The 15213-nt window shown below is 43.7% G+C and overlaps 1 protein-coding gene across 1 annotated transcript in view; it reads right to left on the reverse strand.

Moving 5' to 3' along the window:
• The window catches only part of LOC143962229 (sialic acid-binding Ig-like lectin 12), a 124543-nt gene extending 110292 nt beyond the window's left edge, over nucleotides 1-14251 (reverse strand). Inside the window, exons 1-2 of the mRNA XM_077471560.1 lie at nucleotides 14215-14251; nucleotides 13751-14104 (exon numbers count right to left, since the gene is read on the reverse strand). Of these exons, the coding sequence (XP_077327686.1) occupies nucleotides 13751-14104; nucleotides 14215-14251 (391 nt within the window). The remainder of the gene's footprint in view (nucleotides 1-13750; nucleotides 14105-14214) is intronic.
• Nucleotides 14252-15213: the final 962 nt, after the last annotated feature.

Consider the following 15213-nt stretch of genomic DNA (forward strand, 5'->3'; position numbering starts at 1 on the left):
CTCTCAATATAAATGCTTCCCCTGCTGCTCTGGCCGTTAGAACTGAGGAAACAATGGATTTTGTGAAACGCGTCTTCTGATTGGTCGACACGTCACTTCCGGTATACGGAGCTTGCGCTCCACGCTGAGACACACTTCCGGTTCCGGTTTTCTGGCTCTCCGGACGCTATACGGCCCTGATGCTGCCTACTGCCATCATCTTGACATCCACGAGGCGGCATTTTTTACAAGACTCATACTGCTACGCTGAAGCCTCTAGTGCCTAACATCTTTAATGGCCGTTCCAGCAATTTACCATCTTCGCTCCTCCAGACAGAAGTGGCTGTGATTACCTTCCCCTCCGCTATAGCTTATGCCTGACTACTATGTCATTTTGTGAGTAGCCAATTGGCTGTGTGCTTTTATCATATTAAATGGTATTTCTTTTATATGCTACATTGTGTTTGGCACACTTCTTGTCTTTTCTGCATAGAAAAAAGTAATAAATATTGTGTTTTTTATCAAAATTGTTGCTCTTTTTTTGTTTATAGCACAAAAAATAAAAAACCGCAGAGGTGATCAAATACCACCAAAAGAAAGATCTATTTGTGGGGGGAAAAAAATGATCAAAATTAATTTGGGTACTACGTCGCATGATCGCACAATTCTCAAAGTGTGACAGCGCTGAAAGCTGAAAATTGCCCTGGGCAGAAAGGGGTGTAGCCTAAGTGGCTACAGAAGATTGTACCATTAAATTACAAAATGTGGTACCATGTTGAGTTTTACAGAAAGCAACAAACTTTTGCATACTCTAGCTCCCTCCCTCCCACGGTAAGCAGGGCCGGATTAACATAGGGGCTATTGGAGCTGCAGCTCCAGGCCCCTTTCTCAAGGTAGGCCCATATGCCCAAAAAAAATAAAAAATAAAAAAAAATAAAAAAAAGATCGACTTCGAGCATTGTAGCTCGGCGATCAGGAGTCACAGAGACCCCAAATTTGGGGGGTAGGTAGCTAAAGACCCACACCAGCACTGGTTAAAATATGGGGCTGCTATCATCTATGGTTCCGGAGATACAGGGCTGCTTGCCCAGCCTGTCAGAAGCTACATACAGAGCGGCCAGTTTAAACACAAGCTGGAACACTCTGCAGCAGACTGAGAGGATGACCTCACAGTGCTTACAATAATTATTTCTATATTACTTATGATAATTAACCCCTTGCCACCCAGGCCCATTCTGAGACTTCTCTCCTACATGTAAAAATCATCATTTTTTTATGCTAGAAAATTACTCAGAACCCTCAAGCATTATATATTGTTTTAGCAGACACTCTATGGAATAAAATGGTGGTCTTTGCAACTTTTTATGTTACATGATATTTGCGCAGCAATTTTTCAAACTTTTTTTTTGGAAAGAAACAGTTTCATTCATTAAAAAAACCCCACTAAAGTTAGCACGATTTTTTGTTGTGTACTAAGCGATGCTTTAAATTTTTTTACAGGTTACACGTTTAGAGTTACAGAGGAGGTCTAGTGCTAGAATTATTGCTCTCGCTCTAACGATCGTGGTGTATGTAACCTGTGTGTATCTGGCTCTGATACTAACCAGTGCCTACCCAGGGACTGACCAGTATCTCTCCCCAGCCTGTCCCCACACACCCTCTCACCTGCTGACCTGTGAATGGGGCAATCACTCCCGCAGTGTTATTGTGTTCTGCCAGTCAATACAATGATTAGTGTTGCTAACTATAGCTGGCAGCACTGATTGTTTTGGGGAAAACCTGACAGGCTGGTTGTACTCAAGTCGGTTAATAGGTTGACTTGTGTAAAACCAGCTAGCCCATACATAGATCGACTATGACTGGTCTCTGCTTAATTGGTGTAATTTCAATCCATGTATGGCCCGATTAACCACTACGCAGTCCCTAAACATCCTTCCACAAACCTTTACATTTTTCCTTCCCAGATTACGTCATCCTCCTCTCCCATACATAGTGCCCACTGTCATACTCTCCACACTTCTCTCCTGTACATACTGCTCACTGTCATACCCTCCACACTCCTCTCCTGTACATACTACTCACTGTCATACCCTCCATACTCCTCTCCTATACGTAGTGCCCACTGTCATACCCTCCACACTTCTCTCCTATACATAGTGCCCACTGTCACACCCTCCACACTCCTCTCCTGTACATACTACTCACTGTCATTCCCTCCATACTCCTCTCCTATACATAGTGCCCAGCGTCATACCCTCCCTCCACACCCCTCTCCTGTAATTACTGCTTACTGTCCTACTCTCCACACTTCTCTCCTGTACATAGTGCCCACTGTCATACCCTCCACACTCCTGTACATATTGCTCACTGTTATACCCTCCACACTGTTCTCTTATACATAGTGCCCAATGTCATACCCTCTACACTCCTCTGCTGTGCATACTGCCCACTGTCATACCCTTCACACTCCTCTCCTGTACATAGTGCCTTCTGCCATACCCTCTGCACTCCTCTCATGTACATAGTGCCCACTGTTAGACCCTCCACATTCCTCTCCCTCACCTGCACATACTTCCCACTTTAATACCATCCATACTCCTCCCCTATGCCTCTTACCCACAAAAACTGTTCTTTAAAATTATACTGAATATCCTCAATGTTACCAGCTCTAGAATGGGCACACTTTTGTCAGTTCAACTAAAGGAAATCTCACAGTCCTCATATTTGTTCTGCCCCATTATTAGTATTTATTTAATTTTGTAATTACTATTGTGATGTATAGAGGAATATAGGGCATGTCAGCTACTCTAAATATAGCACTTGTAAAAAAGCGTTCCTGAAAATATTTTTGAAATGTTGACAACTATGCACTTAGGCACTGCCCAAGGGCCACAGGGTCAGTAGGGGGCCCCATGAGAGGCTCGTGATATTAAAGCAGTAGTAAACTTTTCGAACATTACTACTTTTTAGAGGCCCTGGGGTAGGTTATGCCATAATGTTCAAGTATGCCCAGCATATTAGCACATTAGGGTACACTTAAATTGTCAGACTGAGCCCTCCAGTGCTGTGCTGTGATCAATCCGGTGGGGCCTGGCACTAACATCTTCACCCGGTCTTCCTTCTGGGTTCTGTGCCTTCGGTCACTTGCCTTGGCCAGGCTGCATTGATGTCATTCCCACACATGCTCATGTGCATCCTCTTTCTCTCACCCCCCCCCCCCTTTCTCTCTCATCCTCAATCCCTTACCCCTCACACCTCTTTCACCCCCTTTCTCTCTCTCTCATCCTCCCTCTCTCTCTTTAATTTAATTTGTTATAACAAAAACATTTTTGCATTTTTATTTACTTATTGTTTATAAAAGGCCCTACCAAAATCCTCAGCACCAGGCCCATGATGTTCTTAATCTGGCCCTGACGGTAAGAACCTTATACTATTTGTTTTAAGGAAAAATAAGGTTACATGACTTTAGCGTAGCTCCCAAATGTCCCTGATTTAGAACAAAGAACCTCTGTCCCTCTTTCCTCCTCATTTGTCCCTCATTTTGGTCTGATCTACAGTGGTGTGAAAAAGTGTTTGCCCCCTTCCTCATTTCCTGTTCCTTTGCATGTTTGTCACACTTAAGTGTTTCAGAACATCAAACCAATTTAAACAATAGTCAAGGACAACACAAGTAAACACAAAATGCAATTTGTAAATGAAGGTGTTTATTATTAAAGGTGAAAAAAAATCCAAACCATCATGGCCCTGTGTGAAAAAGTGATTGCCCCCCTTGTTAAAACATACTATAACTGTGGTTGTCCACACCTGAGTTCAATTTCTCTAGCCACACCCAGGCCTGATTATTGCCACACCTGTTCACAATCAAGGCATCACTTAAATAGGAGCTGCTTGACACAGTAAGGTCCACCAGAAGATCCTTAAAAGCTACACATCATGCCGAGACCCAAAGAAATTCAGGAACAATTGAGAAAGAAAGTAATTGAGATCTATCAGTCTGGAAAGGGTTATAAAGCCATTTCCAAAGCTTTGGGAATCCAGCGAACCACAGTGAGAGCCATTATCCACAAGTGGCGAAGACATGGAACAGTGGTGAACCTTCCCAGGAGTGGCCGGCCGCCCAAAATTACCCCAAGAGCACAGCGACAACTCATCCAAGAGGTCACAAAAGACCCCACAACAACGTCCAAGGAACTGCAGGCCTCACTTGCCTCAGTTAAGGTCAGCGTTCATGCCTCCACCATCAGGAAAAGACTGGGCAAAAATGGCCTGCATGGCAGAACATCAAAGCTCGTCTCAATTTCTCCACAACACATCTTGATGATCCCCAAGACTTTTGGGACAACATTCTGTGGATCGATGAGACAAAAGTGGAACTCTTTGGAAGGTGTGTATCCAAGTATATCTGGCGTAGAAGGAACACTGCATTTCATAAAAAGAACATTATACCAACAGTAAAATATGGTGGTGGTAGTGTGATGGTCTGGGGCTGTTTTGCTGCTTCAGGACCTGGAAGACTTGCCGTGATAAAAGGAACTATGAATTCTGCTGTCTACCAAGAGATCCTGAAGGAAAATGTCCGACCATCTGTTCGTGTACTCAAGCTGAAACGAACTTGGGTTCTGCAGCAGGACAATGATCCTAAACACACCAGCAAGTCCACCACCGAATGGCTGAAGAAAAACAAAATGAAGACTTTGGAGTGGCCTAGCCAAAGTCCTGACCTGAATCCTATTGAGATGTTGTGGTATGACCTTAAAAAGGCCGTTCATGCTCGAAAACCCTCTAATGTAACTGAATTAGGACAATTCTGCAAAGATGAGTGGGCCAAAATTCCTCCAGGACGCTGTAAAAGCCTCATTGCACGTTATCGCAAACGCTGGGTTGCAGTTGTTGCTGCTAAGGGTGGCCCAACCAGTTATTAGGTTTAGGGGGCAATTACTTTTTCACACAGGGCCATGATGGTTTGGATTTTTTTTCACCTTTAATAATAAACACCTTAATTTACAAATTGCATTTTGTGTTTACTTGTGTTGTCCTTGACTATTGTTTAAATTGGTTTGATGTTCCCAAACACTTAAGTGTGACAAACATGCAAAGGAACAGGAAATGAGGAAGGGGGCAAACACTTTTTCACACCACTGTATATAGTTGCACATAAAATGCACTACTTAGCTATCAAAAAGTGTTTCCCAGTAGACATGAGCAGTTTGTTTAGTTCCTAATTGAAATTCATACACATTATTTTGTTATTTGGATATATCCGAATCTCCAAATTGCAATAGTAACAAAGTTAACTAATTCAAAATAATGAAACAAAATTTCGGACGAAATTCAAATAGTTTTTGACTCGAATTTGAATAGTTTCCGAACCTAATTTGAATAGTTTTCGGATCGAGATCGAATTTCCGAAGACAATAAAATAGAATAGAAAATAAAGGAAAAGAATAGAATAGCATATAAAAGAATTAAAAAAAAAGAAAAACTATAACCATTTCCCAAAATTTGAATAGAATGAATTTAAATAGAAAAGAATACATTAGTTGAGGTCTACTGATATATCAGCCGATTATTATAAAAATTAGGCTGATATTTAACACTGACCGCCGTTCCTCCTCCCTTCTCCACACTCAGCGCGGCGCTTGATGCTTGCCAGAGCCACCAAGTGTGTGAAACTCACACGTAACTGAGAGAGGGGATAGAGAGGATCTGTCAGAATTAAGCTTGATGTCAGGGGTGGGCGGGACCTGGCTCGGGTGGACGGGACCGAGCAGCTATCATCCAGCCAATGGGATGGGATCTGGGCGGGCCGCTACCTGTATGTGGCCCCACCCCTTTTCTTAAGCAGCTCAATCATTGGCTGGTGTTTGATAGATGCTGGGTCCCGCCCACCTCATCCGGGTTCCCACCCACCCCCCACCCACCCCGTCCCTGACATTAGGCTCAATTTGACAGCTCCTCTCTGTTACTTGTCAGTTTCACACACAGTTACACTCGGATCAGTGTGAAACCTGCCAGTGCCACCTGCCAGTGCCAACCAGTGTCACCCGTCAGTGCCAACCAGTGCCACCTGCCAGTGCCAACCAGTGCAACCTGCCACTGCCAACCAGTGCCACCTGTCACTGCCAACCAGTGCCACCATCAATCAGTGCCACCTGCCAGTGCCAACCAGTGCCACCTGCCAGTGCCACCGCCAATCAGTGCCATGTGCCACCGCCAATCAGTGCCACCTGCCAGTGCCAACCAGTGCCACCACCAATCAGTGCCACCTGCCAGTGCCAATAGTGCCACCTGCCAGTTCCAAACCAGCGCCACCTGCCAGTGCCAACCAGTGCCACTGCCAATCAGTGCCAACCAGTGCCATCTGCCAGTGCCAATCAGTGCCACATGCCAGCGCCACCTGCCAGTGCCATCTGTCAGTTCCAAACCAGTGCCACGACCAGTGCCATGTGCCAAGCAGTGCCACCTGCCAGTGACAATCAGTGCCATCTGTCAGTTCCAAACCAGTGCCACCAACCAGTGACACCTGCCAGTGCCAACCAGTGCCATCTGCCAGTTCCAAACCAGTGCCACCTGCAAGTGCCAGCCAGTGCCACCAGAAAGTGCCAGCCAATGCCACCTGCCTAAGCCAACCAGTGCCACCTACCAGAACCAACCAGTGCTATCTGTACTCAGGACATGAAGTGTGTGGTAGAGTGACAGGAGCAAGCAGGGAGGGGTAGAGTGGGTGAGTTTTTTTTAAATCGGCCTAAAATATTGGCCACAAAAATCGGCATCATATATCGACCATCGGCCGCCCCAATTTCTAAATATCGGCATCAGCCAGAGAAAAACCTATATCGGTCGACCTCTACATTAGAGTAGAAAATACAAGAATTTAATTGACTAGAAGAGAATAGAAAGAGAACAACCATTTTCCGAAATTACAATTTTGAATAGAATAAATTTGAATTAGAATACAATAGAAAATAAAATAGAATAGAATAAAAAATAGAACGGAATATAACAGTTTTCTGAAATTTTAATTCGAATTGAAAAAATTTGAATTGGAATAGAAAAGAATAGAATAGAAAAAAAACAATAGAATAGAATGGAATAGAAAGAGTATAACCATCTTCCAAATTAGAAATTTCTATTAGAGTAAATTCGATTCGAATGCAATTCGAATGGAAATTGAATTCAAATTGATTCAAATTTTCCGAATTTGTTCAAATTCAATTCGACCAAATTCGGAAAATTCGAATTGATTAGATTCTTATAAATGAAACAAATTCTAAAAATGAATTAAAATGAATTTAACTAAACAAATTTATGTAAATAACCAAATCGAAACAAAACTGAACCCCTTTTTTTTGTTCTGCACAAGTCTATTTCCCAGTGCTTAAAGCTTCCATCCTATTTCTAAATTGCTGCATTTGTAAATTTCAAAAGCCAGTATAAAGGAATAGTAGTGGTAAAAAAACGAAAACAAAAAACACTTGTGGTTTTATCTTATCTTTGTTTTGTATAATTCTCCTTTAATGGGTGTTTGTTTTAGGCACCACTTTAATTTCATCATTTACATTCTCTCAGCCTCATTCTGACTTACAGCAACTTAACCGCACTGAACTGAACTTCCCCATATAAAACACTGCATGGAAGATAAAAAGCATGCACTATCAACATCAATCTGTGACTAATATTTGCAATAAGGTGATCTTATTGTAGAGTCCCACGTCTACAAACTATGGTAATTTTATTGGAATTTACGCAGCTTTTACTTTGACTATTTATCTCATTTCTTGAGGTGATAAAATGGCAGGGCAGTACTACCCCCCCCCCCCCCATTACCCCTTTTTGAAAAGTAGACACCCCAAGGAATATTACATTTTTAACTAGTAGCTGACCGCCGGCCGTCAAATGACGGCCAGGCGGCGCAGCTATTGTGACGGGAGGCCGTCATATGACGGCCTCCCGTTTACACAGGGATGCGCGCGATCGTGCACGCGCATCCCTGTTTCTTCGGTGGCTGCGTGTCACGGAGACACCGCTCGCCACCGAAGGGGGTGAACAGCCATTCGTTATGGCTGTTTACCACGTGATCGGCCTTGATGAAGTCACGGTCGATCACAGATGGTCACACCCCGAACGTGCACGGCGCATGCGCGCGATCGCGAGCGCGCTGCGCGTGCACGTCGGTGGCGGCGTGTTCCCCGGGAACACTGCTCGTCACCGACGCTGGTAAACAGCCATTGGCCGGCTGTTTACCCACGTGATCGGCTGTGATCCTTTCACAGCCGATCACTAAAATGTAAACAAACCGCGGTAACGGGATGTTACCGGGTTCTCCTCCTCACACACCGATCGTGTGTGAGGAGGAGATTGCGGTAACATCTCGTTACCGCATACAGTGTACACCAAACATACTGATTGCCCCCCCCCAATAAAGAGGACCTGTCACCACCCCTCATAGTACCTGTCAATCACAGTCCATCAGAGTACCTGTCATAGTCCATCAGAGTATTTGAGTGCCTGTCCCAGCCCATCAGAGTACCCGAGTACCTGTCCCAGCCCATCAGAGTATCCGAGTACCTGTCACAGCCCATCAGAGTACCCGAGTACCTGTCCCAGCCCATCAGAGTACCCGAGTACCTGTCCCAGCCCATCAGAGTACCCGAGTACCTGTCCCAGCCCATCAGAGTACCCGAGTACCTGTCACAGCCCATCAGAGTACCCGAGTACCTGTCCCAGCTCATCTGAGTACCCGAGTACCTGTCCCAGCCCATCAGAGTACCCGAGTACCTGTCCCAGCCCATCAGAGTACCCGAGTACCTGTCCCAGTCCATCAGAGTACCCGAGTACCTGTCCCGGCCCATCAGAGTACCCGAGTACCTGTCCCGGCCCATCAGAGTACCCGAGTACCTGTCCCGGCCCATCAGAGTACCCGAGTACCTGTCACGGCACATCAGAGTACCCGAGTACCTGTCACGGCACATCAGAGTACCCGAGTACCTGTCACGGCACATCAGAGTACCCGAGTACCTGTCACGGCCCATCAGAGTACCCGAGTACCTGTCACGGCCCATCAGGGTACCCGAGTACCTGTCACGGCCCATCAGGGTACCCGAGTACCTGTCACGGCCCATCAGGGTACCCGAGTACCTGTCACGGCCCATCAGGGTACCCGAGTACCTGTCACGGTCCATCAGGGTACCCGAGTACCTGTCACAGTCCATTAGAGTACCGAGTACCTGTCACAGTCCATTAGAGTACCGAGTACCTGTCACAGTCCATTAGAGTACCGAGTACCTGTCACAGCCCATCTGAGTACCCGAGTACCTGTTCCAGTCCATCTGTGTACCAGAGTACCTGTCACAGTCCATCTGAGTACCCGAGTACCTGTCACAGTTCATCTGAGTACCCGAGTACCTGTCACAGTCCATATGAGTACCTGTCACCGCCCTTCAGAGTACCCAAATACCAGTCACCAAACCATCAGAGTACCTGTCACCAGGCCATCAGAGTACCTGAGTACTTGTCACCAGGCCATCAGAGTACCCGAGTACCTGTCATCAGGCCATCAGAGTACCCGAGTACCTGTCACCAGGCCATCAGAGTACTCGAGTACCTGTCACCAGGTCATCAGAGTACCCGAGTACCTGTCACCAGGCCATCAGAGTACCCGAGTACCTGTTCCAGTCCATCTGAGTACCCGAGTACCTGTCACAGTCCATCTGAGTACCTGAGTACCTGTCACAGTTCATCTGAGTACCCAAGTACCTGTCACAGTCCATATGAGTACCTGTCACCGCCCTTCAGAGTACCCAAATACCAGTCACCAAACCATCAGAGTACCTGTCACCAGGCCATCAGAGTACCTGAGTACTTGTCACCAGGCCATCAGAGTACCTGAGTACTTGTCACCAGGCCATCAGAGTACCTGAGTACCTGTCACCAGGCCATCAGAGTACCCGAGTACCTGTCACCAGGCCATCAGAGTACCCGAGTACCTGTCACCAGGCCATCAGAGTACTCGAGTACCTGTCACCAGGCCATCAGAGTACCCGAGTACCTGTCACCAGGCCATCAGAGTACCCGAGTACCTGTCACCAGGCCATCAAAGTACCCGAGTACCTGTCACCAGGCCATCAGAGTACTCGAGTACCTGTCACCAGGCCATCAGAGTACCCGAGTACCTGTCACCAGGCCATCAGAGTACCCGAGTACCTGTCACCAGGCCATCAGAGTACCCGAGTACCTATCTCCAGCCCATCAGAGTACCCGAGTACCTATTTGCAGCCCATGTCTCATAGAATATACGTTGGGGTGTTTACTTTCCAAAATGGGGTCATTTTGTGGGTAATTTCACTGTCCTGGTGGTCCAGGACCTTCAAAAGTGCGATGGGTAGGAATGAAATGAGATGTGTCATTTATGCTCCTAGAACGCCTGAACGTACTACTTCAATGTTCGGCCTCTCTATGTGGCCAGGCTGTGTAAAAGTCCTACACATGTGGTATCGCCATACTCGGGAGGAGTAGCAGAATGTATTTTGGGGTGTAATTTTTGCTATATACATGTTATGTGTTAGAAATATCTTATAAATTGACAATTTTGTGTAAAAAAAAAATGCGTTTGAATTTTTTTCCACATATTCCAAAAACTTCTGGAAAAAAATTAACCATTCAAAAGACTCATTATGCCTCACAGATTATACGTTGGGGTGTTTGCTTTCCAAAATGGGGTCATTTTATGGGAAATTCCATTGTCCTGGTACTCCAGGGACTTCAAAAGTGTAATAGGTGGTTGAGAAATGAGATGCGTCATTTTTGCTCGTAGAACGTCTGAAGGTACTACATCAATGTTGGTGCTCTGAATGTGGCCAGGCTGTGTAAAAGTCTCACGCATGTTGTACCGCCGTACTCGGGAAGAGTAGCAGAATGTATTTTGGGGTGTAATTTGTTGTATGCATATGCTGTGTGTGAGAAATAACCTGATAATATGACAATTTAGTGAAAAAAAATAAAAAAAAATAAAAAATCTTCATTTTGCAAAGAATTGTGGGAAAAAATGACAACTTAAAAAAACTCACCATGCTACTTACTTAATACCTTGGGATGTCTACTTTGTAAAAAGGGGTCATTTGGGGGGTATTTGTACTTTCCTGACTAGTTAGAGTCTCAAGAAATTAGGTACACCTGATGTACTGAAGGCCTGATCAGATGTGATCAATTTTCAGTGATTGGCACCATAGATTGTAGACTCTATAACTTTCACAAAGACCAAATAATATACACTAATGTGGGTTATTTTTACCAAAGATATGTAGCAGTATAAATTTTGGCCAAAATGTATGAAGAAAAATTACTAATTAGCAAAAATTTATGACAGAAACGAAGAAAAAGGCATTTTTTTCACAAAATTTACGTTTTATTTTATTTATAGCACAAAAAATAAAAAACCCACTAGTGATTAAATACCACTAAAAGAAAGCTCTATTTGTGTGGAAAAAAGGACGCAAGTTTCATATGGATACAGTGTTGGATGACTGAGTAATTGTCATTCAAAATGTGAGAGCGCTGAAAGCTGAAAATTGGTCTGGTCAGGAAGGGGGTGTAACTGCACTGTATTGAGGTGGTTAAAAAAGGACAACAAAAAAATTAAAATGTATTTTGCACAAAGTTGTCACTAAATGATATATTGCTCAAACATGCCATTGGTATAAGTGGAATGACACCCCAAAATTCATTCTGCTGCCACTCCTGAGTATGGGGATACCACATGTGTGAGTCTTTTTGGGAGCCTAGCTGTGTACAGGACCCCGAAAACCAAGCACCGATTTCAGGATTTCAAAGAGCGTAAATCGCTAATTTCACTCCTCACTACCTATCAGTTTCAGAGGCCCTGAAATGCCAAAATAGCTACCCCCCCCCCCCCCCCCAATGACCCCTGTTTGGAAAGTAGACGTCCCCAAGCTATTTGCTGAGAGGTAAGGGTTTTTTTTTGCCTTTATTTTTCAAGTAAAAATCACATCACACGAACCACAGCAAAAAGGAGAATATGGAACAAAAAATACTGACGCGTTTCGCACTGAAATCAGGGCTTACTCATCAGCTATGAGTAAGCACTGATTTCAGTGCGAAACGCGTCCAAATTTTTGTTACATATTCTCTTTTTTGCTGTGGTTGGTGTGATGTGATTTTTACTTGAAAAATAAAGGCACAAGTTACTTCAGATTGCATCCGGAGTGTGGCTGTCCAGAGTTTCTTTTCTCCCTGTCTATTTGCTTGTGCAATTAGCTAGCACCTGGGACTCCCTTTGCCTGGAAATCAAGCCGTCTTTCTGGTGGATTGACCTGGAGCGGTGGCTCTCTCTTTTTCATATCTAATTTCTGGACTATTGGCAGCAGAAAACACAGACATATGATGAACTGGGTCAGTGGACCAATATGAGAATGGCTATGTCTTTAATGCATTACCATATCAAACAAGTTCTCACATGGATTATATACTGTGTATTAAACTAAAAAGATGGACAATTAAGTAGGATAGAGGAATTTGGCATCAAAAGAGGGATGGCTGGGAGCTATGACCTGTAGTGTACAGGCAAAGGACAAGTAACTAAAATGAGTTCTAAGGTCAAGTTAACCACTTGCTGACCAGCCGCCACAGTTTTACTGCGTCAGAATGGCACAACTGGGCAAAACGATGTTATGTTATGTCCCTTCCCCTGAGGCTACTAGGGGCACATATGCTGCTCGCCCCCAGAGCCGATGCGAGTGACACAGCGAGAACTGTAAACTGTCTGTATAAGCACACAGGTCCTGGTTCTCTGAGGGGAGAAGAGACAGGTTATGTGTTCATACAAAGTATGGACAGCAATCTGTAATCTCCCCTAGGCAGTCCCATCTCCCCTTCAGTTAGAACACACACTACGGAACACATTTAACCCCTTGATTGCCCCCTAGTGTTAACCCCTTCCCTGCCAGTGACATTTTTACAGTAATCAGTGCATTTTTATAGCACTGATCGCTGTATAAATGCCAATGGTCCCAAAAATGTGTCAAAAGTGTCCAATTATGTCGCAGGTCATGATAAAAATCGCAGATCGCTGCCATTACTAGTAAAAAAAATAATAATAAAAATGCTATAAATCTATCCCCTATTTTGTAGATGCTTTAACTTTTGCGCAAACCAATCAATATACGCTTATTGCGCTTTTTTTTTTTACAAAAAATACGTAGAAGAATGGACTAAACTGAGAAAAAAATTGCTATTTATAAAAAAAAAAAAATAAGGGGATATTTATTATAGCAAAAAAGTACAAAATATTGTGTTTTTTTCAAAATTGTCGCTCTTTTTTTGTTTATAACGCAAAAAATAAAAATCACAGAGATGATCAAATACCACCAAAAGAAATTTCTATTTGTGGGGAAAAAAAGAACGCCAATTTTGTTTGAATGCAGCTTCGCGCGACCGCGCAATTGTCAGTTAAAGCGACCCAGCGCTGAATTTGCAAAAAGTGCGCTAGTCAGGAAGGGGGTAAATACTTCCGGGGCTGAAGTGGTTAAATGATATGTAAACCTTAATAATGAACTTCTCCTATTAGTTTCTTTTGGTCAAAAAAATGGCCCGGTCATTCAGCAGGCAAATCTTCCAGGCTGAAGCTGTTAAAGACATACAAACATAATGTTGGTTACTCCGGGGTTGTCTGCAGATATCACAGCAGATTTATTGGAGTTGATGTCGGACAGATTAGTTTCCGTCAGTTAGTTATTTATAGAAGCATTGTACTTACTTTCCTGAACCTTCACAGTGTAAATGTTCTTCTTGTCATTGAACCATCCAGGGATCTCCACTCTGCAGCAGTATTTTCCTTCATCTTCCTTTGTCACATTAGTGATGGTCAGGGACACGTCCCCTCGCTCAATGTCTCCCAGTATTTGGTATCTATTAGATGTCTTTTTAGTCACTTTGCTGCCATCAGTCTTGATGATAACATTATTACAATAGGTGTTAAATACAGCTGTACATTTACCTCTTCTCCAGCACATAGGGACTTTTCCATTATCAGTAACAGAATATGTGCAGTGTAGAGTCAATGTATGACCTTCTACTGTCCAGATTTCTGGTTCTCCTGACACCAATACACCTGCAAAGATAAATCAATATATAAATCATTCTGTAACTCCAATCAGAAAAACAAAAACCTGTTTTCTGCCAATGATAGCAGCCATTGTCCGCGTGAGAAACATTTCCCACCTGTACTCTGGGTCCTGTCCCAGGAATCCCCCCCCATACTATATGAATGCTTTACTCCAGACTGACAATTACATTTTATTGTTTCTATGGAGCCTATCTCTGTCTACTGACACATCTGAACCTCGTATGTGGAGGCTAAACACCTAGATGTAGAGGGAAGAAATCAACATCACTCCATTTAGGAGGTGTTTAGTAAATGGAAATATTGACCAAAGAAGTTAATATATTTGACCAGAGTTCCCCTTTAAGTTACAGCCCTTAACCCCCGGACCATTTTGCTGGCCAAAGACCAGGGCACTTTTTGCGATTCGGCACTGCGTCGCTTTAACTGACAATTGCGAGGTCATGCGACGTGGCTCCCAAACAAACTTGGTGCTTTTTTCCCACAAATAGAGCTTATTTTTGGTGGTATTTGATCACCTCTGCGGTTTTAATTTTTGCGCAATAAACAAAATAAAGAGCCACAATTTTGAAAAAAACACATTATTTTTTAATTTTACCATAATAAATATCCCCTGAAAATATATATAAAAATTTTTTTTTCCCTCAGTTTAGGCCGATACATATTCTTCTACATATTTTGGTAAAAAAAAAAAATCGCAATAAGCTTTTATTGATTGGTTTGTGCAAAAGTTATAGCGTTTACAAAATAGGGGATAGTTTTATGGCATTTTTATTAATACATTTTTTTTTTACTAGTAATGGTGGCGATCAGCGATTTTTTTCGTGACTGTAACATTATGGCAGACAAGTCAGACATTTTTGTCACATTTTTGGGACCATTGTCATTTATACAGCAATCAATGTTTTACAAATGCACTGATTCCTGTGTAAATGATACTGGCAGTGAAGGGGTTAACCACTCGGGGGCAGTGTAGGGGTTAAGTATGTCCTGGGGAGTGATTCTAACTTTGGGGGGGGCGTGACTATGTGTGACACGTCACTGATCTCTGCTCCCGATCACAGGGAGCAGAGATCAGTGACACTGTCACTAGGCAG

The sequence above is a fragment of the Lithobates pipiens genome, unplaced genomic scaffold (genome assembly GCF_037356315.1).
Source record: "Lithobates pipiens isolate NorthernLeopardFrog02 unplaced genomic scaffold, aLitPip1_a1.2 Scaffold_8, whole genome shotgun sequence".
Taxonomy (NCBI): Eukaryota; Metazoa; Chordata; class Amphibia; order Anura; family Ranidae; genus Lithobates; species Lithobates pipiens.